Genomic DNA, 24,496 nt, shown 5'->3' with positions numbered 1-24,496 from the left:
AAGAAAAAAGCTGTAGAAACTTTGGGTGATATTTTGGGTCTGGCGTTCATGGCGAGTCCTCATGGTCAACTTCATCTTAGCAGCGACACAAAAAACACCAGTTTATTACTAAACAATTAAATGTCTCCATGCTAATTTAGACACATCATAATCATTACCGGTTCTTTGTGGCAAGCCCAATGTGTGCGGTCATAACACTTATTATCCTCTAGGCTATAGCCTTTTTAAGTAATCAAATTAATATAAAGGGAGGACGCATTTACTACTTTTAAAAAAACGCAGGTCAGGAAGCGGGTACAATATATTCTTTTTCTTTTTTTGCGGTCCGAGTTCCGGGCGGGTTAGTTGAAAATATCAGTCGGGTGCAGGGTTGTTTATACATTGACCCGCACATCACTGGCTCACATTAAAGCCACCACAAATCGAGCAGTGTTAGTTCAGTCAGGCCACGGAGGCATAGGCTGTGACCAGCTGATGCAGTCAGATGTCAAATCGCTCCAATCACTACTACTCTCCTATTAGACACGGGACATATATATGTAGCACTACTGCCCGGTAAGCATGCTCAAATGGCTTGCAAATCTCCCTCCCTCCTTCCCCATTGTAAGCATGAGCATATTACCATGCACCTTCTGGTTGTCTTCTTCTTGGTTTCAGATCACTAAGGCTTTCAAAATCTTAGTTGGCATGGACCTCACTGCTGAGAGACACTCATCTTCATAACCAGGATAGGCGTCCCACTGCCACATCTACATGATTATCACTGTTTGCTTTAAAGACATTATTAAGTCTTAATTGTCATGTATTTCCAAGCTGATGGTTCCAGGGGGTTAATGTTTAAAGCGCTTGAATGTTAATTATTTTGGGAGCAAGAACCCCCATAAGGAACCATACCGCCAAAGATCAATTTTTTTCAGTAAACTCAAGTAAACTTGCCAAAGTGGTTCCTGTCTGAACTTCTGCCAAAGGCTTGTCTTGGCAGGAGGCTGAAGAGGTGTTCCTCCAGGGCCCCACTATGTTTTCAATTCTTGTTTGTGCAAAAACTATTGGACTTTTGTGTTACACAAGATTTCTGACCACAGCATTTATGTTTTCTTTTAGTGAGGTTGAGAAATTAGACAGAAAACTTTGCTCGAGAAATGAAAAATCTCCCCAACAAGAATGTAAAGCATTTATTTTATTTGATGTTCTTTAATATGTAATATATACATTATTAACCCAATTCTTATTTTTTCCCCAAATTTTTTCTCTGCATTGTTTACAGCTCAAACTTGTAGGACAGCTACAGAAAAAGAATACAAAAATAAAGTTTTTAAAGTTTTTAGAAAATGACACTATAATTTATTTTATGCTTCATAATGTCATGGCATTTAGATGCATTTACACACTGTTTAATGCAGGACATGAATGCATTTAATCTGCAGTTACAAATGCATTAATACTGTTTTGATATTGTAAACATAAAACATTGAATAATGATGTTTAAATTATTTTATTTTAAACATTTGTTTAGCATTATAAAATGGTTGCATTCTGGTGTGTTTAATGAACAAGGGAATTTATACATTTATCGAAAAAAACTGCTGCTCTTCCTTAAAGCCCATCTTTCAAGTTGAAGATCATTGTGAATGAACGTGTAGATAAATAGTGTAGCAACTGGACTTGCATGAAGAAATTAATCATAAATTGGCATTAAAACAGTTTTTAAAAAGAAATTGTGATTAAAATTACTTCCGTTGTGAAAAACGCTCTGATCGGAAGTGACGCAACGGCAGGTAAACATCGTCTCTTCGTAATGGAGTCAGACAGTGAAGAGGTTGCAGTTGGCATAAATGTCAACTCTTACGATGGGCCATTGCCGTATAATTTCGAGCCGCCTAGGCGAGAGAGTGGTCAGGGAGAGTTAAGGGGAAGGGTAAATGGACAGAGGGGAGAGATAGAGTTGTGGTGTGAGGAGAATCAGTTGAGAATTGGGCAGGTGTCTTGGTGAGTGACCACAGGCGATAGCTAATTGTGGCTAACGTTGTCTCTATGTTTATCACATTGCAGTATCTTTAATAAATCATATTTAGCAATATTGCTGTCGACATTGTTGTTTTTCAAGCACCCATGTAGATTGTCACCATCTATGCCAGCAGCATGTCTTAAATAATTAATTTAGATCCCAGATTTTAAATGAATGTTGTAGGATGTAGGCGGTCAGCTAGTCTGGATAGGGATAGAAATTCTGTGCATTTCCACACAACATAGTTTATCGTGACATTTTGTAGAAATTGCTAGCCGATGTTTAATCAATAACTGCTTTTAGATCTAGATGTCCATGTTCCGTTTCTGCAGATGTCAAGCGTTTGGGCCGTATATCTGAACAACATAACCGGACAGCTGGAATTCCGAACTTAGCCAGCTGTTATACTACTACTCACCTCTTAGTATTTCCGACGGAGATAATGTAAATGAGCTCACATGTACTGTGGAGTACCTGTATGAAAGCAGTTAGTCTTCCGGCTAGGACGGGAATATGCTGTTCATATAAATACAGTCATTGTAACAAGGATGTTTTATTGTCACGTGGAGGGATACTGGTTGTAAGGCATGCAGATAAATGCATCTAATTGTCAGCCTATACTGTACAGGGGGTGTGTCTTTTTACAGTTTATATTTACCCAAGTTTTAGGAAGTAAGTAGTCTACATGTCATTTCTTACAAGGTCTTACACCAACCACTAAAGCTACAAGGAGGGAAGGAGAGTGAGTTTATCTTAGCACATTTGTTTAACAGGTGCTTGTGTGGTAGATGTGAGGCTATGCCATCAGCAGTGGAGAGTGTGTGCTGTAGGGAGGTCGATGCCTATTGGTCCCTTGTCCAAAACCTAGATCCCCGAGAAGACATTACCTGCCTCACACTCCATCCAGGGTTTGAAGCATCCTGTCTGAATCCTTTTGTGCTGCAGATAGCATACATACATACTGCTGGGCGTACGGAATACTAGGCAGGAACATTAGGAAAGCCATACCTTCATGTGTTGTGTCAGCAATAAGGAGGCAGTTTGCAGAGGAGGGACAAACATACAAAAGTTTCCAGTGGCCCCGCTTGGAAGACGATTAATAAATCCATAGTGAAACAAACTACTGGTAAAATTGATCTTTTATTACATGTTAAAACGTGAGTGTCGTGCGAGATGGAGGCTGACTGCCTCATCCTTGGCAACCTTCTGGACGGAAGAGGTGAGGTGGGCGGTGCAGCAGAGGGCCTGCGGTGTCTTGCAGTATTCCTCTACCAGAGAGACCATAAGATTTGTTGCGTATACTTGAGGAGAGAAATGTTTAGAAAACATTTAGTTACATGGTTGACTCACATAAAAATAGATAGATTCACACAAAAAAGATATTGAAAAACTAAGTGAAACTACTAACCGTAAGATGGTTTCTAAGTAGTTAGAACATTAGGTCTCCAAAGCTAACCCAATGCAGTGAAATGCAACATAAATATATGACATTAATGTTTTCAGTTCAAATGGGTCTAAGACAATGACTCATCTTTGCAATTATTTTTTTGCAAACAATATGTAATGCTGTTATCTATAACATTTTGGTGTGCTATACAAGACTGCATTAGTTTTTAGCCATATTCATTCTGTCATCATTTCCTGAAATTGAGAAAAAAAAGAAAAAAAAAACTAATTTATTAGTATCGATACTTTTAAGTGATAACACTACCTGCTGTACATCCCAAGAAAAGCCAGTATGTTTGGAAGCAAAGTGCAGAATGAGGGAATGGTAGGCCTCCAGGGAGAATGTCTGATGCTGAGGTGACAATTGTCGAATATCCTTTACCAGTGCTTTCCTGGCAGCTACACTCTCCAGTTTAGTGGGTGCTGGTGATCCTGAATAAAACGTATTCTGTCATATAATCCCTTGCATTTCATAACACAAGTAATTATTAGTACACATGGGGTTATGTATTGATAAAACCAAACTAAAATTTACAAGCACTGAAAAAAATGTGACATCTGTTGTACCTGGTTCCAGCCACTCCTTGTTTCTTGCCTCTCCTTCCAACGGTGGATGTGCGCAGCTGGCAAATGCAGGAGTGCTGTGTTCATGTATGTCCTGTACATTTTGCCTGCATCTCATCTGGATCTCCTGTAGGGGTGGAAGCTGCGGTCCAGTAGAGATGGTTGATGATGGCTGACCTCCACAGCTTCAGATCCTCACAGTCCCTCTCTTTTGCAGCAGCATCCAGTGCTTTCTGTACACCTGTTCCAGAGCAGACAAACAGAGCAGAGCAAATTATTAGGAAATTATTAGGAAATTGAATTTAACTACAAAAAAACAAGTCTGTTATATAGAACTACCAACATCCCAATACATACTTTTCCCAATATGCCAGACGTCAAAGAAATGCCTTGTTCCTTCTGAACACATTTTCTCACGTACCCACTTGGCCACCTAAAACACAAATTGATTTTATAGAATTTAGAATTTATTTTGAGTGATACTGTGCCTGTCAATGCTGTTCAGATTTAGATCTCTCCTAGCATCATTACCTGCCACTTACATGTCTTGGTCCATCAGGAACTGCATACTCCGCTTTAGACCCTCTAGCTCACACCAAGAGCTGCTTGGGACTTCTGAGCTCTGTAAAACCAACTGATTATTACTGAACAGTAACAGTAATATCAGTAACTAAATCAGACACAAGATTTATGTGTGACATCAGCTTACTTGGACAAGCTGAACATCCAAAACTTTGTTAATTCGATCCTCAATCAAGGAGTAGCTACCATATTTGGCACAGTGTCCAGGAGAATCTGATCTAAGAACGTCAAAAACAGTTACATTTATAGGTTAATGCAAAAACACATTGACCGGTTCTTGACGTGACGTGACATCATTGACGTGAGCTAGACCATTCTACCTGCAGTCACCAGACAGGATCAATCCACCCCCAGTCTCCTTCAACTCCCTGATGATCCCCCTCTGCTCAGTCCTCCAGGCCTGCACGATGGTAGGGATAGAGTAATAGCGCTGATGGCGGAAAAAAGTCCCGGGACTTATGCACTGCAGTCCAAACAGCTTCAGCATCCTGATTGTCTGAGAAGCCATGCAACCTGAGAAGTGGATGGCACCGCTGAGTAAAAGGTTGCAGGCAGGCATGTTTCGATGCACCTTCTCTTGGTTTTGCCAGTAACGCTCATAACCACAAGTTCCGCAGGCCTGAAAGATACAAGATTCAATACTCAAGCAGCTTTAAGATGAACCAGTAAAAAACCTGTATAGTTAAGACACAAATTATTAATATACATACTGTACATTCACAGACTATAATTCAGCTCCTCATAGACAGTTGACAAATAAGACATTACCTGCTTGACTTTTATGAAAGTTCCTTCCGGGTGCATTATGTGTCCCTGGGTTTCCCCGCAGCATGCAGAGCAAACCGTGAACAAGGACAGCAACTGCCTCTGGCAAACAATGAACTTGTCAACAGCACTGAAAACAAGAAAAGGAAAACACACATTAATTCTGACTATGACATTTTTTGATACACAATCAGAAACAGTTTCCATTAATAAAAAGGTTTTTACTTTGGGGCAGTGAGAGTAATTGTTCACCATTGTACATTCATTGGTAACAACACATGCACTATCTAATGCAACCCAGTAAAAAATGTATTTTTCTAACATTATGGAGTTCTTAATTTTTTAATGTTTACTGTCTGAAAAGTGGAAATGACAAAATAGTAACCATGGAGATCATGAAAATTTTTGACATAATCCTTATTTGTGATTGTATATGGCATGTATGGTGAATGCTAGATATAAGCTAACTACCTAATGAACGATGTAAACATCTTATGTTGCACTGTGATCCACGATGGACCACTTCTGGCTCAGGGTCCATTGTAGAGATGTCTCCATCTCCATCATCTTCAGGATCTGAAGTGGCAGTTGCACCCGCCCCGTCTTTGCTGGCAGCACTCTCTCCCAAAATCTGAAAACAGACCGAAATCACAACTTTGAACTTAAAAAAAAAAAATTTAGTCCTTTCATGAAAATCCCCCATTCATGTATTATTTAAAAGACTGCTAATCTTTTTAAAATCTTTTCAAAGTAGTCCCGAGCTGCATTCTCTCGCATGTGCCTTGTTGATACCAGCTTCGATTAGTCAAAGAAAACCAAGAATTACTTGGATGCGTTTTGGAGACGGTGAAAAGTGTGCGCGCGCTCTGCTCATTCTTTCAGTTAAACATGCGCCCTGTCACAAGGGCAGCAGTTCATCTAACGTTACATTACTCACTGAACAAATAAGACTTTGGCAGGGAAAAAAATCTATTTGGCGGGCGCTAAAACAAGTTAAATGCAGGAAAATTCATGCGTGAATTTAACCGAGTAGTAATATGCGAATGCAACCACATAAATTTTTTATTAAAAAAATAATATTTTCTGGAACCTGGTCTTAATAGCTCAATAAAATAAGTGTCAGGAGGCTCATGTGCCGCCTCACGGGGTGTAACAAGAGTAAGCTGACGGCAGCTAGACGGGCTTTCGTGCCATGCCAAGACCATTATAACGTCAAGAAAAATATATTTGCAGAAATTACATGCAGAGCTACATTTCGATACAACAATTTATATATGGTATTATAAGACTTACTGTGCAAAGCTCCCTTTTTCGACGCGCAGATTCTCTGCTAGTGCTAACATTAACGTTAGACTCTTCACTCCCGCCAGATTTTGCAGGTGGACTTGCATGCACCGATGGCACAGCTCCATTTGCCAGCCTAACCCACTCTTTTCGTCGAAATCCCATGCGAAATTCCATAAGATCTCCTTGGTTGTAGCTGTCCGGTGTGACGTGTTTTTCACATACCACCGTGTGTCTTGTCAACGAGGAGGCAGCGAAATTGCTTCTCTTTGCCTGGACGAAACGTATCCAAGCACGGAAATCTTTGTGTTTCTTGTTTGGAAATCGGTGGACCCGATGGCCAGACAAGTTGGAGTTGTTGCATCCAAAACAAACACAAGAATTCACCATTGTGACAACTCAAACCTACTATAACTATAATAACGAGAACGACAATCTCTATTTTCTGTTTCCACCTCTCAGACTACGTAAACCCACACTGAGAACCAGGGCTGCAGCGCCTATGTTTGCCTGTCGTTACGTCATATGACGCGTTCTCTGGGGAAAGGCGGGTTTTTGGAGCGTAGCTTAGAATAGGCACTTTTTTTTCTTAATTTCTGCCCGTGGATGTTGTAAAACATATGTATTCTTATGTATGTCTTTTTAAATTTACATTTTCATGCAATATTCTGTATAAATTAAGTTATAAAATTAAATTGAAAGATGGCCTTTAACTGGTTAATGTAACAGAACAAACCAAACCACAACTATGAGCTCATATCTGTCTGTCTGTCTGTCTGTCTGTCTGTCTGTCTATCTATCTATCTATCTATCTATCTGTCTGTCTGTCTGTCTGTCTGTCTGTCTGTCTGTCTGTCTGTCTGTCTATCTATCTATCTATCTATCTATCTATCTATCTATCTATCTATCTATCTGTCTATCTATCTATCTATCTGCCCGCCTGCTCAGATTCAGAGTCCAGTCAGTTCTCCTTATTTCAGTTATCACTAGTGTTTAATGATTCATTAAAACAACCCTCTCGTAAGAGTAATTTATTCAGTGATTGTATTACAGTTGTCACATTGTATAATTTTATATTTATATAAATTATTTACATTATAATGAACCGACTCGAGTCATTTGTTGGAGAGTAATACTAAAAACTGTTCATTGTATTTTTCACACTTTTGACCGAGTAGTGACACAGTCATTAAAAATTGTTTTTCTTAGAAAGATGTGCCTATATCAGACATACTTCAATGTTAATTGTGAGACTAAGATGAAAGAGGAAGTACTTTACAAAGAAAAATGGTTTGCTTAACTAAGACATTACTAAGAAGTTGCTCATGCCATGATGTAATATACAGTAAATCACATGCTATGTGAAGAGAAGTTCACAGAGTGGCTTTCAGATCTTGTTTTATTAGTGCTTCATGCAGAATGAGAAATGTTAGTAAATCTAAACACATAAGAAAATTAATTGGTGTTTTTAAATGGTTATTGAGAAGCATCAGTTTTACTGTTGCTAATATACATGGTGTTAAATATTATCACCTAAACTGCCAGTTCTCAGCATGTGAACAGGACTGAAGGACATCCAGTCAGAAGGATGTGTAAAAATGCAAATAAGTTTACTGGCTGTATATACAAAATAATTAGGTTCAATCTTACGTTCAATCGCAATGACTCGCTTATTAACAGTGACTTGCTTAATTTCACATGTAAAGTATCTTTTTATTAATACTTCATAAGTCAAAACAATATTCCTGTAGAAAACTTGGATGTTAATCTGTGTGATGTTTTCTGAAACAATATTTTCTGTCACACATGAGGTACATTTGTATTTCTTGAATCTGTCCTGGTGTTTCTAAAGCTCTGACCTCAGGTTTCAGGAAGTCTTGAGGCTTTAACACAGTCTGTGTCTTTAACTGTCTGTCATCATTCAGTCAGTATGGAGCTCAGTCAACTTCCTCTTGTGCTCTGTGAGTATTATTCTCTCTGTGTATTTCGGTAGGTGTTACAGGGTTTCAGTGGGGTCTTAAAAAGTCTTACATTTAGTTGTATCAAATTTAAGGTCTTAAAGTCTTAAACTGTACAAGAATTTCTTAATTATGATTTCAAGACGTTGAAGTCAAGACCAGGATTGCTATATAGCTGATTGTGAAAATTAAACTTCAAAAGGCTAACGTTATGATTTCACTGAATAAACATGAGCGCTGCTCATTCAAAGTCCAGTGCTGTGCTGCTTTGTGTTCTGCTGTAACCGGGGAAAGTTATATTTCTACCAAATACTTCACCTGCTGGCAGAGAGTGAATGAGCAGTTTCAATAAAACTGTTATTTTGTTCAGAGTTCAAAACGATGTGAAAATCGACCCATGTTTTTACCCTGAAAACCCACAGAGATTTAAATGCAAGCCCGGGTCCAGAATCAAATTACTGAGTGCGCTTCTTAAATTAGTGAGGGTGCTCTACACACACACACACACACACACACACATATATTAGTGGCGTCCATTGCTATGGCTTCATTCATAATAACTAATGTTAAAAAATTAAATTTCAATTGAGTTTATTTGGACTCTTGTCCAAAAGCCACGCAAGACAGGGCAGATAAAAACAAACAAAACAAACAAACAAACAGTAAGAAAAAAGCAAATACAATAATTAAAATACATACAGACATTTCAACCAATGCACTCTCAGTCTGGATGTGTACCTGGAGCAACTCACTAAGGGATTTGAGAGTGCCACCATGATACTGTTAGTAGACTCATCTAGACGTTGCATAAATTTAAACATTAAATTTCTTAAAAGTGCTTTCAGTGTGGTTACTCCTACAGATACAAACATCTGACTAGCACTCCATCCTCTGGGAACCTTGAGTAAAATTCTCATTGCATCATTGTAGGCAACTTGTTACTTCTGCATGCTAGATTTTGTCAGAAGCCCTCTTAGCAATTCTAGACAAATTAATATTTGGTCCCCTTGGAATTAGAAGGTTCTATCTGCATTCCAAGTAGTTTTGAGATATTGAGCTTTAAATTGTTTGTGTTCCATTCGACTGTGTAGTCGCATAATGTCCCATAATGTACACAACATTAAAACATCTATCAAATAATTTAAATACGTTGACACAGAATAAGAATATGTAATAACTCAATTTTGGCAAAAAAAAAAAAAAAAAAAATGTCAGATAGAACCTTATAATTCCAAAAACCTTTACTCCCCAAGGTTAAGCTACATGTTTTGTGGAGGAAAATTATTGAATCCACTGTAGATGGCTTCAGCTTATTCCTGCGCTCACTGATGGTTCGTCCAGCAATATAACCCACTGGCTCATTATAAACGTGGTCAAAGCTTTTCCACACCTAAGACTTTGCTTTATTTGCTGGTGCAACCACAATATAATCGGCAGAGGCAAGCCTCAGCTTCACCAATCACAATGCACTGGGTCAGTTGGCCAATCAGAGCACGCTACGCTTGTCGGTAGGAGGGACTTTGTAGAAAAAAAACATTTGACAAAGGCAGGGCATAGAGTCCCTTCAGTAATGTACAGTATTTGTAAAAAAAATGTGTTTTTTGAACTTGAAAGCATGTCAACATATTCTGTTACACAAAATAGACAAGATAATGATCTTTAAAAAAGCATCATATGACCCTTTTACAAATTTCAAACATCAGTATTCAATATTTTATGTATAAATTATTAAAACATTATTCATGCATTTGTAACTACAGGTCAAAGTATTCCATGTCCCTCTGAGCTGACACATCTAAATTACACTTTTAATGCAGCTTCTGTGTTTCCTCTGCATTGTAAAGATAAATTCTGTAGATGCTGATTTATTTTGCTTGGTAACAACCCAAATGCAAGAATCTGACTCAAAAGATGGTACACACTTTTAGAAAAAAAGGACTTAAAGGTAAAAATGCCTATAAAACTTGATGGAAATGATTGATTTCTACTACTGCTGTGAACTGATCACCACACAGAATATGAAGAATATAAAAAAATTCAGGAGTCAGCTGTCCACAGTAGTCCTTAAGAGAGGGATAGGCAACTCCGGTCCTGGAGGGCCACTGCCCTGTAGAGTTTAGCTCCAAGCCTAATTAAACACACCTGAACAAGGCAATCAGTGTTTTCCGGAAGGTGTGTTTTTATGAGGGCTGAAGCTAAACTCTGCAGGATAGTGGCCCTCCAGGACCGGAGTTGCCTATCCCTGCCTTAAGATATCAGCATAATAACACACTCAGCAAAATATCAATTAATTATCATTATTTAAAAAAAATCTCAGAATATTTTGGAGATATCTTTTTTTTTTTCATCAATATCACACACCCCTAATTTATGTTATTTAATTAATCTCATTTATTCATAATTCTATGGTACTTTATATAGTACTATAGACATTGCTCTAACACGCTCATATGGTATTCATTTTATGTTTTCAGGTCTTAAAATAGGTCTGAAAAAGTCTTACATTTGAGCTAAAAATGTATGTAAAGTAAATGTTTACAAAGTAAATGTAAACATTATATAGTGTTCCTGGATATATACATATATATATATATATATATACACACACACTCACCAAAATAATTATTAGGAACATCATACTAATACTGTGTTGGACCCCTTTCGCAATCAGAACTACCTTAATTTTATGTGGCATTGATGCAAAATAGACTATTTCTGACAGGTGCAATATGCCAGTGTGTCACCGGCCTAATGTATTCAAAAGGCATCACGCGAGTGTGAACATCACTACATCTAGGAGAAAAATGATTGTAATTCAAACGCAGCTCCCCTCTGCATTTAAACAGACCTTTGCTCTTAATTCTGATCGGTCCAACGAATAACAAAATCTGAGCAGGCCTAAAAAACTGAAACTGTCGATGCTGTATTTTACACTTTGGAAAAGTTATATATCTATATATATATATATATATATATATATATATATATATAAATATGAGCAGGCCTACAAGCTGGGATTGGTAATGCTGTACTGTAATCATAGTTATTTATTATATTTTTCATTATATTTTATTATATGATATTGGTTTGATACTGAGAGTATTTTATTAAGTGGAGAACTTTGCAGCAGTATTTTATTTCTTATTCTTTTTTTATTTTATATATATTTTATTAAAAAGTATTTTAAAAAAAAGTGTAAACAAATTGTTACAAAAAGTTTATAGTAATAACCTGCAGTTTATGTTTGCATTAATATATATATATATATATATATATATATATATATATATATATATATATATTAGGGGTGTAACGATACGCGTATTCGTATTGAACCGTTCGGTACGACGCTTTCGGTTCGGTACGCGGTACGCATTATGTATACCGAACGGTTCGTTGGAGTAATTAATTATATTTGAAAAAAAAAAAAAAAAGAGAGAGAGAGAAATATAATGATATGCATTCAACAAGGTAGCCCAATAACCCAAACAACGTAACAGGCAACGCCCCTGACACTCCCGAAGAAGAAAAAACACCATCTTATATGTTTATGTTAGGCTACTCAGCAGGCGCTCGCTCACTCAGTACGCGCTGAAGGCTCGTTGCAAAATAGCCAATGCGTTTAACAGACTAGAAATGAGAAGATCCTCCAATAACCAACAGGTCTGGTGTTTGGGTGCACTTTGGATTCCCTTTAAGCTATAATGGTGATGGCAAGAGAGTGGTGGATAAAAAAACAACGGTATGTCGCATCTGCAACATGACAGGGTACACCAGCGGGAATAAAAAAAAAAAAAAAAAAAAAACACCAGCGGGAATATCTGGGATATATGCGTCAGTACTATCTGGGAAAAGACGAAAAAAAGGAGAAACATGCACGCAGCAAACTATCCCTGCAGCATTTAGACACTATAGCTTACAGGGAATCCAACCCAAACACCAGACCTGTTGGTTATTTTAGGATCTTATATTTCTGGTCTGTTAAAGGCATTCGACATTTTGCAACGAGCCTTCAGCGCGTGCTGAGTGAGCGAGCGCCTTAGGGGCCGTTCACATATCGTGCCTAAAAACGCATGGAAAACGCTAAGCGCGTCTTTCTCATGAGGCGTCTGTCTTTGCTAAGCAACAATGACGTGCTCTCTCCATGAGACGCGGAAATTTCAGCGAAGGATAAATGGATTTGCAGCTCTAAAAATCGCTTGCAGTAGCTCTGCTACTAAATTTATTTCAAAATTGCAATCCATATACAACTATGATCAGCTGATCCTTCATCTTGGCTGAGCTCTCAACGTTGTTACGGGAAAGGATGAAGCTGATTGGTTAGTTCTTGTCACATGACCCGCGGTGCGCTTGCGGCATTCTGAAAAGTTGAGATGTTTTTACATTTTGCTGTATCTAAAACGTATCGAACCGAACCGAACCGAACCGTGACATCAGTGTATCGTATCGAACCGAACCGTGAATTTTGTGAACCGTTACACCCCTAATATATATATATATATATATATATATATATATATATATATATTGTATATTGTATATTGTATTATTATTTTTATTTTTTTGCTGCTCTTAAGAGTTTCAAACACAGCTCTAATCAGGAAATATAAGAGTGAGAGATGAGTTTGAGAGAGAAAGTGTGCTGTCTGTGAAGAGAAATGCACTGTGTTGTGTTGTAAATCAGTGTGTTTGTTCAATCATTCAGTTTAGTGCTTTGTAATGGATGGTTTGTTCTGCAGTTATTGTCCATGTTGTCTAATAAATATTGAGATACCTCTGTTATTAGTCAGATGTTTTAATGTTTATCTGGAAACATTTCCACTGGTAGTATATTATATATTTAATTCATCTTTTTTATTCTGTGCATTTATCTCTCCTTTTTTATTAGCTTCCTTAAAACTGAAACTCATTCAAAGTTCAATCTAAAAAGATCAAGATTGTTATATTTTATTTATTTTACCATGATAACATACAAATGTTTTTTTTTTTTTTTTTTTTTAACCAGATCAACATAATCTGTGGACAGATGCAATTCGCTCTAGATGAAATTATAAAATAACATAAAATAGACAATGTTTAATGAGTGTTTAACACAGTGTTTAAAGGGGGGGTGAAATGCTCGTTTTCACTCAATATCCTGTTAATCTTGAGTACCTATAGAGTAGTACTGCATCCTTCATAACTCCAAAAAGTCTTTAGTTTTATCATATTCATAAGAAAAAGATAGTCTGTACCGATTTTTCCTGGAAAAACACGACCGACTTGAGGCGTGACGTGTGGGCGGAGCTAAAGAATCAAAGCTTTTGCGTTGAGAGCGTCAGTGGAAGCTGACATTACCGTGAGGGAAAAACCATCATCCAAAACAAACCATGGCTTACAGTCAGATTCAGCCGTTTATTTATGATCCAGAATCAGATCCAGAGGCTGAAACTGAACTAGAGCAGCAGCAGCAACGACTCGCTCCGAGCGGGGCTTGAACCCGGGTCTCTGGCATGGGAGGGGTGGCACTAACAAGGAGGCAGAGATATTTGAAGCAGTTTTACTCACCGCCTGCGGTTCCAATACACGATTGTGACCCTTTTTCATTGGGATTGCATCATCCTTAAGAAATAAACGATACGCAAATCCGGCGTCAAACTGGGCTTTGTTTGTAAAACAAGCATTTTAGAAATGCAGAGAACAAACAAAAACACTTGCACAACTCCTTTGATGCTCTGTAAAAATAAACTCCATCCACTGGTCCCTTAATGCTGTTTTTTTTTTTTGGTAATCTGTGCAGGGATGTCTTGCCCTGGAAACCGAAACCAAAAAGTCTTTTGTGACATTTCACGACGCTCTCGCTCTGATCAGTGAAGTCTGTTGTGCTCTCTCTGCTCTGCTATACGGGAGCACGCGCTCTTCCGGCAGAGGTGCCTTAGGACCCATATAAGGAAATTCCGCTCCATCTAATGTCACGCACAGCCATACTCGAAAAAAACTTTCTGAAACTTGTGACAAATCGGAAGGAGTATTTTGGGAACAAAAATACTCCTTCAAACGTACAACTTAATTTTTGAAACTTTGTCCATGTTTAGCATGGGAATCCAACTCTTTAACAGTGTAAAAAACTCAGTATGCATGAAATAGCATTTCACCCTCCTTTAATGAGTGTTTAATTTAATGAGTTTTTCTCTTTGTGTTTTAGTGCTGATTTCCAACATCTACTATGGACAAACTGAAGGTGAGTAAATTTTTTTTCATGTACAGGTGCGTCTCAATAAATTAGAATGTCGTCAAAGTCAAAGTCACCTTTATTTATATAGCGCTTTAAACAAAATATATTGCGTCAAAGCAAGTGAACAACATTCATTTGGAAAACAGTGTCTCAATAATGCAAAATGACAGTTAAAGGCAGTTCATCATTGAATTCAGTTATTTCATCTCTGTTCAGTTTAAGTAGTGTCAGTGCATTTATTTGCAATCAAGTCAACGATATCGCTGTAAATGAAGTGACCCCAACTAAGCAAGCCAGAGGCGACAGCGGCAAGGAACCGAAACTCCATCGGTGACAGAATGGAGAAAAAAAACCTTGGGAGAGACCAGGCTCAGTTGGGGGGCCAGTTCTCCTCTGACCAGACGAAACCAGTAGTTCAATTCCAGGCTGCAGCAAAGTCAGATTGTGCAGAAGAATCATCTGTTTCCTGAGGTCTTGTCCTGGTGGTCCTCTGAGACAAGGTATTTACAGGGGATCTGTATCTGGGGCTCTAGTTGTCCTGGTCTCCGCTGTCTATCAGGGCTGTAGAGGTCCTTTCTAGGTGCTGATCCACCATCTGGTCTGGATACGTACTGGATCCGGGTGACTGCAGTGACCCTCAGATCTGGACACAGACTGGATCTGGTGGCCACGGTGACCTCGGAACAAGAGAGAAACAGACAAATATTAGCGTAGATGCCATTCTTCTAATGATGTAGAAAGTACGGTGTTATGTGAAGTGATTCCGGTTCCGGTTTACCTAATTAATGCAGCCTAAAAATCCTTTAACGGATTTGGATATTTAAAAGCATATTAGTATGTTATGTGTATGCCAGGTTAAAGAGATGTGACTTTAATCTAGATTTAAACTGCAAGAGTGTGTCTGCCTCCCGAACAATGTTAAGTAGGTTATTCCAGAGTTTAGGCGCCAAATAGCAAAAGGAGTTTTGAGAACGTAGCGTACGTAGAGGTGTATAATGTAAAAGGAGCTCATTCAAATGCTGAGGTTCTAAACCATTCAGGGCTTTATAAGTAATAAGCAATATTTTAAAATATATACGATGTTTGATAGGGAGCCAGTGCAGCGATGACAGGACTGGGCTAATATGGTCATACTTCCTGGGTCTAGTAAGAACTCTTGCTGCTGCATTTTGTACTAGCTGTAGTTTGTTTACTAAGCGTGCAGAACAACCACCCAATAAAGCATTACAATAATCTAACCTTGAGTTCATAAATGTGTGGCAAAGCGCTCAGGAGTGAGGGCTCAATTTTATGACATTGGGCGGAACAATTTATACCCACGTTCAATTCAGTTAATTATTTCCGACTACGCCACTTGGGGGATTTCGCCCCAAGAATTTAATATAACCCCTAAGCTAAGGCACACACAGATCCTAACCACAGTTGGAGTCAGAGACATACGTGATTGAAAAACATACAATTTATTAATTGATAAAAAGACAGTCCTTTTGTATAAAAGGTGTTGACCAGCAATCTCTCTTCAATTTATTAATTTCTAACGATGGCTGCAGAGGATCCTGGGCGTACCCAAGGGCAGTCTCAAGATATCACCTCTATGAAGAGCAGCCCATTCAGTGCACACACACCAGCACAGCACACACTCCACGACTCATGTCAGAGAAGACCACGACTACAGTGAAGACCCTACCACCTAATTGGTCACGCGTCTGCCCCCGGGTGCCCAGGCCTTAGAACGGTTCACCCAAGACGATTCGATCAGCTGTTCAATCGAGACGACTCGCTCATGACAGAACAGCACACCAAAAACTAGACAAAACAACCCAAAACAGAACAGCAGCTGATGAGGCCCAGCACGAATAAAGCCTTATGATGAAGCACAGAGCAGATAATGCTCATTCAGAAAGTCGGTACTGTCCTTAGCGCATGCCTAAAAACAAACAGAAAGTGTTACACAGAGTTCTTTTCTCTTGGCTTACGCTCGAACAGTATACATACAAAGCATGCGGCCTCAGAATAACTATCCCCAAACTATGCAGTAGATGGAGCCGAAAGTCTCCGATAAACTCGTTGGCATGAAGCACAGATAGATCATACAATACTAATACAGATCAGTCAGATTACTGGAGCCAAGGAACTGGTAGCTCATGCTCTTATACACCCTGGACGCCTAGCCATTGGCTAAACACTAAACGATGACGTAGGAGGGGTAATAACCCTTCCTGCTACAATTGCATGGATTAACATTTCTGCATTTGATATTGAGAGCAAAGGCTGTAATTTAGATATATTTTTGAGATGGAAAAATACAGTTTTACAAATGCTAGAAACGTGGCTTTCTAAGGAAATATTGCGATCAAATAGCACACCTAGGTTCCTGACTGATGACAAAGAATTGACAGAGCAACCATCAAGTCTTAGACAGTGTTCTAGGTTATTACAAGCAGAGATTTTAGGTCCTATAATTAAAACTCTGTTTTTTCTGCATTTTTCTGCATTCAAATTTAGCATTTGTTTTAAAATCAAGTAACTAAACATGTGGTGTCGTGGAAAAGTTCATTTATTCCAGTAATTCAAGCCAAACATGTGAAACACTTGCATTAAATAAATTCAATACACATAGACAGAAGTCTTTGGTTCTTTTAATTGTGATGATTTTGGCTCAGATTTAACAAAAAACCACCAATTAATCTCAACAAATTAGAATATGGTTACATGCCAATCAGTTGAACAACTCAAAACACCTGCAAAGGTTTCCTGACCCTTCAAAATGGTCTCTCAGTTTGGTTCATAAGACACTGAATCAGTTATTATAACAGCTTTAGACAACAACACTTCAGTGTGACCTGATTTAGCATTTGTTTGAGTAACTGATCATGTGGTAAAAATATTTTCATTGTGAATTGTTGTTGTACAGAAAGACCAAAAGCTAAAGTGAGCATTAAACCTGGTCAACATGTATTCAGAGGAGAGACAGTCACTCTCAGATGTGACATTGATGGTGAAGGAGTCACTAGCTGGAAGTACAGCTGGTATAAAGACGGTTCAGACAGTGTTTTCAGTGAACTACAGGAACACACATTCAGTTCTGTTACTAAGTCTGACAAAGGTAAATACTCCTGCTATGGAGCAGAGAGAGGAGGATCACGAACATCATACTTCAGTGATGAAGTTACACTGACAGTATCAGGTGAGTTTGATCATCTCTTTATAAACACACACACAAGTTTGACATGTTATTAATGAGTGATTTCTGTATTTCAGATAGACCCAAGGCAGTTTTAAGTGTTTATCCTCAGAAGTGGTTGACTGAAGGAGATCCAGTGACTCTGATCTGTGAGGTTAAAGGCTCCTCTACAGGCTGGACATTCAGCTGGTTCACTGTAACTGCTTCATCAGGTAAGATATAGGGCCCTATAATACACTCGGCACAATGTGACGCAAGGGGCAGCACAAGTGTGTTTGCTAGTTTCAGTCCGCATTTTCCCATCCAGCGCCACGTCGTTTAATTAGCAAATGCATTTGCACTCATTTTTGCGGCCATGGGCATGCTGGTCTAAAAAAGAGGTGTGTTCAGGTGCATTGCTGGCACAATGCTATTTTAAGGAGCTGAAAATAGACTGCACCATAGACTAACTCAAACCTGGTCTAAAGTCTGGCGCAATGTTTTTTATTTTTTTATTTAAAGAGCGTACACACTGCTTCTTAAACGCATTCATCTGGTACACTGGATTTAAAGGTTTGCAATACATAAGATTATTTTGTAGGCTAATTAAATGTAAATATATTTAAATATATTTGCTCCCACATGAGAAGCTCCGTTTCATCTTGGAGACTCGTTCTGTCTTTGCGGTTGCCAAATTCTGCCGTGTAAATAGCAAATCCGTCATGGCATGAACGCAGCTGGCTCTTAAAGGGAATGGGAGATGAGACTCTAATTGGTGTATTGCACGTTACGCCCCAAAAAAAACCATTACTCATTAAGTGAACATGGACAACCTGTTTAGACCATGCGCATGGGCGCGCCAACCATTTTTTTTGTCGTCAAAATAGAAAAATGGATTTGGACATGCCCTGAGTGCACCTGCGCTGTGCGCTTGTAACGGTCACTTTTATGGGAATCTGAAAAGACGAGAACTGCGTATGTGCATAGAGCGTAGCTGAGGTAGAACTGATAGGTGGGGAGAGGAGTTACCCGCTCTACCGATCTCTGAGTTTAATATTTTCTTTTGTGACCGGAGTTAGATGTTTGTATACTTCTTTTCTGTTCCTCACTCGACTCCCCATGCATGCGGACGAGTGTGTGATGTTTAAGTACTTTCATTAAACACTGGAAAGATACGACATCATCCCTCGTGCATTGTCTTTAATTTGCTTACACCTATTTGGGTTTTCTCCTTCTCTCCGAGCAACAGCTCAACTTCACGTTACAAAGTGGCACCTGAACATCTTGTCTCTGGCCCTCGGGTCAGACTTTTGGACTAGTCGATGGAGGATATTATCTTTTGTTGCAGACCTACGGACATTTTATTTATTTAGTTTTTTTGGCCCATGCCAAGGCTTTGAGAAGCACGCGGTTGGACTCGTGAGATGAAGTAATGTAGTAAGTAATGTAACGTGGTAGTTCCTTTCCCAATGAAGGAACTACCACGTGAACTTTACTGCTTTAAATGCTCTAAACCTGGTTTCACATCCGGAAACTGACAGAAGTGTAACTTTGTACCACAAGTAGATGTTTTTTGGGGTGCTACAATGCAGAACTTATGAACAGCAAATGGAAGGCACATAATAATCAGAGTAGCGAGAACAAAGGCACCATCAGAGGTGAGCAAGGAAGTAAATCTGACCAATGGAAGGGAAACTTCAGGGGAGGGAGGACATTTCACAGGGGCAATCCTCCCTCCAGAAGGTAAATAGGACCCCACATTCCCCAGTGTCCACACTTGAGGCTCTCATCTTGGGCCATGTAGAAGACCCGGCCTCTTCTTCATTCTGGAACACCCCATTCATTGTCAAAGTAAACCTCTGCAACAGAGCAGTTGATGCAGCCCTTGATACAGGCATTTACATTTCCGCAGTGGGGACTAATATTATTTCTGGCATTCCAGGTAGCAGTGACACAGTGCACCCCCCCCCCCCCTCCATTCAATTAGTTAATAAAGCAACTTGCATCCCAGTCAGCATCATTTGGCTAAATATTGGATTCCATGGAAAACGTTTTTACCATAGATTTGTTATCGTCTCTGACCTCGCTTCACCCCTTATCTTAGGAATGGATTTCATGCAAAGAGCTGCAGTCAACATCCAGGACAGTAACTTTAGAGGCACTGTTGTGCTGGAACCATGTGAACTAGCGAGTGAATGGATGGAGGCTACAGTAGTAGGGCGCATGATCTTCATGGGTGTCCAAAAATCTGATTTGAAGAGGAAAGTCGAGGAGGCATGCTTAGGACAGGGACAAAAAGGCTCAGTTCCTTGCCCTGGTGGAAGATTTTTGGGGCATGTTTGATGATCACTTGGCAAATACGTCAATGGCAGAGCACATAATTGATACAGGTAGTGCGAAGCCTGTCAGTTTACCACACTACCGTACTTCACCAGAGAAGAAGTGGATAATTGAAGACCAGATAAAGCAAATGCTGGAAGATGGAATTATTGAGCCATCATCAAGCCCATGGACTGCACCGGTCGTAATTGTAAAGAAACTCTGTGGAGAACCCAGGTTATGTGTGGATTACAGGGGTCTAAATCAACTCACACTGAAGGATTCATATCCTCTACCCTGGGTGGATGAATCATTGGACTTTCTGTTCTGTGGGAAATTTATTACGGGGGTATTGGCAGGTGTCCGTAAAAGGAAAGTCTAGACCGAAAACTGCTTTTATATCTCACTGTGGCCTATTCAGTTCAAAGTCCTTCCCTTTGGGCTCAGCAATGCCCCTGCTACTTTTCAAAGGGTCATGAACACTGTCCTCACTGGCCTAACTTATAAATGCTGTGCGGTGTACTTGGACAAGATTTTTAATAGGTTCTCCGACCTGTGAACAACACCTTGAGGATCTTCTGGAGGTTCTGTCAAGACTGCAGACGGCAGGTCTCTCTCTGAAGCTGAGCAAATGTCAGTTCTTTTTAAGTGAGCTCACATGTCTTAGTTACTGTGTCACACCTGAGGGGGTATATCACCAAACCCTGAAAAAGTAAAGGCGATGACGGAGTTCAAAAAACCAAAAGACACAAAGGATGTCGGAGGATTCCTTGACCTTACAGGCTATTATTGGCACTTCGTCCCTGTCTATGCGAGTAAAGCAGAACCACTTTTCTGTCTCACCCGGAAAGTAACACTGTTCTGTCTCACGTCAGCGGCAATCTTATGTTTTCCAAATTTCACACAGCCATTCTATGTTTACACGGATACTTGCAACCTGGGTCTGGGTGCAGCTTTAATGCAAAAAGACGACTTTGGACGAGATGTTGTTGTGGCTTTTGCGAGCAGAACTCTACATAAGGCTGAGAAACCCTACTCAACGCCAGAAAATGAGTATTTAGGAGTGATTTGGGAATTACGACAAGAAATGCTGGAATGTTTTTTATGCTGATACGGCCTTCCATATTCTCAAAGACCTTATCTGAATAGACACTTGACAGTGCTGTTTTTCCAGACACAGAGCACTCTGACATGAGCCGTGACTTTGCCACACACGGACTTCACTCAAATTACCCTTTTCAGGGTACTGACCATTATAACTTGAGACAGAAAAAAAAACAGAATTACTTCTGACTGGACAGCTAATAGGTGAACAAACCCATATCACACATGAAAGATTGAAGTTAAGCAAGGTGGGATAAAACAAGGGTTTTGGTTGTCACTTGTCACATGCAGTTAGATGTAAAATCATTGCACACAGGTTTGTTTTATTGAACGTCAGTGCAATGTACAGTTTTGTGGGACTGTTATTGGATGTGCATTGTTTTCTTCTTTTTTTCCTCACCCTGAGAGTCAACTTTTCAACTGTGGCATGTATATATGGTTGTTAAGTGAAACAGTAATGCTCCCTGGTTGTGTACGGCTGGAGTCAGCCTTTATTTGTCAGGGGGACTTTGTAACAGTCCCTTTTATGGTAATATGACATTTTTATTAAACACGGGAAAGAAACAACGTCCTCCCTCGTGCATTTTCTTTTTTTTTTGCTGACACCTATTTGGGTTTTCTCCTTCTCTCCGAGCAACATCTCAACTTCACATTACATGCAACTGGTTTCATCAAAAAAAAGTATATAATATATATATAAGTACAGACCAAAAGTTTGGACACACGTTCTCATTCAAAGAGATGACCTGGCCTCCACAGTCACCGGACCTGAACCCAATCCAGATGGTTTAGGGGTGAGCTGGACCGCAGACAGAAGGCAAAAGGGCCAACAAGTGCTAAGCATCTCTCGGGGAACTCCTTCAAGACTGTTGGAAGACCATTTCAGGTGACTACCTCTTGAAGCTCATCAAGAGAACGCCAAGAGTGTGCAAAGCAGTAATCAAAGCAAACGGTGGCTACTTTGAAGAACCTACAATATGACATATTTTCAGTTGTTTCACACTTTTTTGTTATGTATATAATTCCACATGTGTTAATTCATAGTTTTGATGCCTTCAGTGTGAATCTACAATTTTCATTGTCATGAAAATAAAGAAAACTCTTTGAATGAGAATGTGTGTCCAAACTTTTGCCCTGTACTGTGTATGTATATATATATATATATATATATATATATATATATATATTATTATAAAGATTAAAAATCAAACAATAAACGAGTCTGAGTACTGATTATACCAACAAAGGTAATTTAAATGTCTCATGTAAATATAACTCCTTTTTTTTTTTTTTGAGGTAACTCTTCACTCTCACTTTATACAGGCAACAGCATTTATAATCAGCTGCTCTCAGACAGCAGCAGAGGAGCTGGAGGAAACTACACGGTCAGTTCTGCTGCTCTAAATCACACAGGAGTTTATGTGTGCAAAGCAGAGAGAGAAAAACCACCCTATTACACATGGAACAGCAACGAACAACCACTATGGGTCACTGGTGAGTTCAGACTGAATCTCTGAATTAAATGAGAGACTTCTGAAATTTTCCTTGTTCTTTTAAGAGCATGATTTGTGAAATTTGATTCTGTCATAATACAAGGTTACTACTGAATTGTGTCAATGGAGAAAGATGCTTTTTCTTCTGGCAGAGATTAAAACAACGGTGGAAGCAGGGGTCAGCAGCATTTTGGGGTCGCACATATATTTTCATTATTTCAGTGTAAAAATTAGTTTAACAATAATGTACTGGACTGTTTTATTGCCCACAACACAACTGAATAACATTTATTTTTTACTTGATTAGAATTGAGATGATGGTGGATTAAATCAAATAATGGTTTCTCCAAAGGTTTTTTCCTCCAGAACTAACACTTCATGAAGTTGTCTCAGTTGTCTTTGGTTTGCTTGCTGATGGCATAATTACAAATATATTATTTTGTTTTGAAACAGTGTACATTGTGTAAAGTGTTAAATCAATAAAACTCTTGATATCCAAACTGTGATTGTCTTCTCAGGTGTTTCTCCTCTAGTCTCTCTGATCATCAGTCCCAACAGAACTCAACACTTCACATCTGTCTCTCTCTCTCTGAGCTGTGAGGACCAGAGTAACTCTGATAGATGGAGAGTGAGAAGATACACATACAATGGGTGGCTGGAATATTGTTCATCTCTGTGGGAATCACAAACAGGATCTACATGTACAATCAACTCCACCAGCACATCAGACACTGGAGTGTACTGGTGTCAGACTGAATCTGGAGAGAACAGTCATCCTGTGAATATCACTGTACACCGTGAGTTTGTGTTTCTGTACCTGTGCAGGTTTATATATATATATATATATATATATATATATATTAGTGATGGGCATACATTTTTTTCTTTTTTATCTAGATTTATCTCACTGTTATCTTGGAATTAATATAGATTAATCTCATTTGAATTCTGCCGAAGGCATTCAGAATATGTGTGCTACCCAAATAAAATAATGACTAAAAAGTAACGTTAAGTCTTTGAGAACCAAGTATAGGTCTCTGTAGGAAAGTAATGGGAGTTACCAGATCAGGGTGTTTTTACACCATGATACCTGATTGGTTGACGTCATAGTACGTTTGGTTTAGGGGTGGGGTTGGGTAAGGGGGATCATTTAGATTGCATGATTTAGAAACACCCAGCAGTTTGAAAACACCCACAAGGTGACAAACACACACTTTTGCACTGCAGAGAGCTAAGTCTCTTGAGAACTGGTTTCTCAAGACAGGTGCTGCATTAGACCTGGGGCTCATCTCCTGTTTCCAAAATGCATCAAAAACTGTATGAGAAAGCTGTAAACGAATTCCACATTGCAAAAGGTGCAAACAACCTTATGCCTGTTTCACACATTATCCATCTGCGGTGCGTATGCGACGCATATTTTTTTTCCGCACCCATGTTAACAGATTTCAGTGTTCACGCGGTTGGGTCAGTACATTCCAGGAGCGTTGCGTCTGCAACAGTGCAGCGATCATTCACGTACCAAGTAGTGGACTGCAAGTGCGTCCTGTGTGAAAGCACAATGCTTCAGCACCACATACGTAACGCACAGGGACTGCATAT

The 24,496-nt window shown here is 39.1% G+C and overlaps 2 protein-coding genes across 6 annotated transcripts in view; one reads left to right on the top strand and one right to left on the bottom strand.

The window, feature by feature from the left end:
- Nucleotides 1-3,125: 3,125 nt before the first annotated feature.
- LOC113067652 (uncharacterized) lies at nucleotides 3,126-7,207 on the bottom strand. Of its 5 annotated transcripts, XR_003279425.1 has the most exons (9): nucleotides 6,656-6,786; nucleotides 5,834-5,993; nucleotides 5,366-5,492; nucleotides 4,918-5,216; nucleotides 4,725-4,815; nucleotides 4,558-4,637; nucleotides 4,373-4,448; nucleotides 4,019-4,256; nucleotides 3,126-3,883 (listed from the first exon to the last, which is right to left on the bottom strand). XR_003279425.1 is itself a non-coding variant. In XM_026240033.1 (6 exons), the coding sequence occupies exons 1-6, from the start codon at nucleotides 7,034-7,036 to the stop codon at nucleotides 4,203-4,205; spliced, it is 981 nt and encodes a 326-aa protein (XP_026095818.1). In that variant the 5' UTR covers nucleotides 7,037-7,207; the 3' UTR covers nucleotides 3,126-4,202. The 5 variants fall into 5 exon arrangements, 1 of the variants encoding a protein (XP_026095818.1); XR_003279423.1 differs by lacking the exons at nucleotides 5,366-5,492; nucleotides 5,834-5,993 and having other exon boundaries at nucleotides 3,126-3,306; nucleotides 3,717-3,883; nucleotides 6,656-7,207; XR_003279422.1 differs by lacking the exons at nucleotides 5,366-5,492; nucleotides 5,834-5,993 and having other exon boundaries at nucleotides 6,656-7,207.
- A 1,298-nt stretch (nucleotides 7,208-8,505) lies between these two features.
- The window catches only part of LOC113067648 (high affinity immunoglobulin gamma Fc receptor I-like), a 124,813-nt gene continuing 108,822 nt past the window's right edge, over nucleotides 8,506-24,496 (top strand). Inside the window, exons 1-4 of the mRNA XM_026240026.1 lie at nucleotides 8,506-8,607; nucleotides 14,789-14,824; nucleotides 17,733-18,005; nucleotides 18,080-18,214. Of these exons, the coding sequence (XP_026095811.1) occupies nucleotides 8,577-8,607; nucleotides 14,789-14,824; nucleotides 17,733-18,005; nucleotides 18,080-18,214 (475 nt within the window). The 5' untranslated portion in view covers nucleotides 8,506-8,576. The remainder of the gene's footprint in view (nucleotides 8,608-14,788; nucleotides 14,825-17,732; nucleotides 18,006-18,079; nucleotides 18,215-24,496) is intronic.

Source organism: Carassius auratus, linkage group LG28B, assembly GCF_003368295.1.
Source record: "Carassius auratus strain Wakin linkage group LG28B, ASM336829v1, whole genome shotgun sequence".
In the NCBI taxonomy this organism is placed as follows: domain Eukaryota; kingdom Metazoa; phylum Chordata; class Actinopteri; order Cypriniformes; family Cyprinidae; genus Carassius; species Carassius auratus.
The sequence above is the reverse complement of the archived record's forward strand: the minus strand, read 5'-3'. Positions and strand labels throughout refer to the sequence as shown.

What these genes read in the sequence shown, in the direction of transcription:
- LOC113067652 (XM_026240033.1), bottom strand. Translation starts at nt 7,036, where the DNA reads ATGGTGAATTCTTGTGTTTGTTTTGGATGCAACAACTCCAACTTGTCT. An exon ending in TGGATGTTCAGCTTGTCCAA is followed by an intron (nt 4,638 to 4,724) that starts GTAAGCTGATGT and finishes TTGGTTTTACAG; the next exon opens with AGCTCAGAAGTCCCAAGCAG. An exon ending in TTCCTGATGGACCAAGACAT is followed by an intron (nt 4,449 to 4,557) that starts GTAAGTGGCAGG and finishes TTTGTGTTTTAG; the next exon opens with GTGGCCAAGTGGGTACGTGA.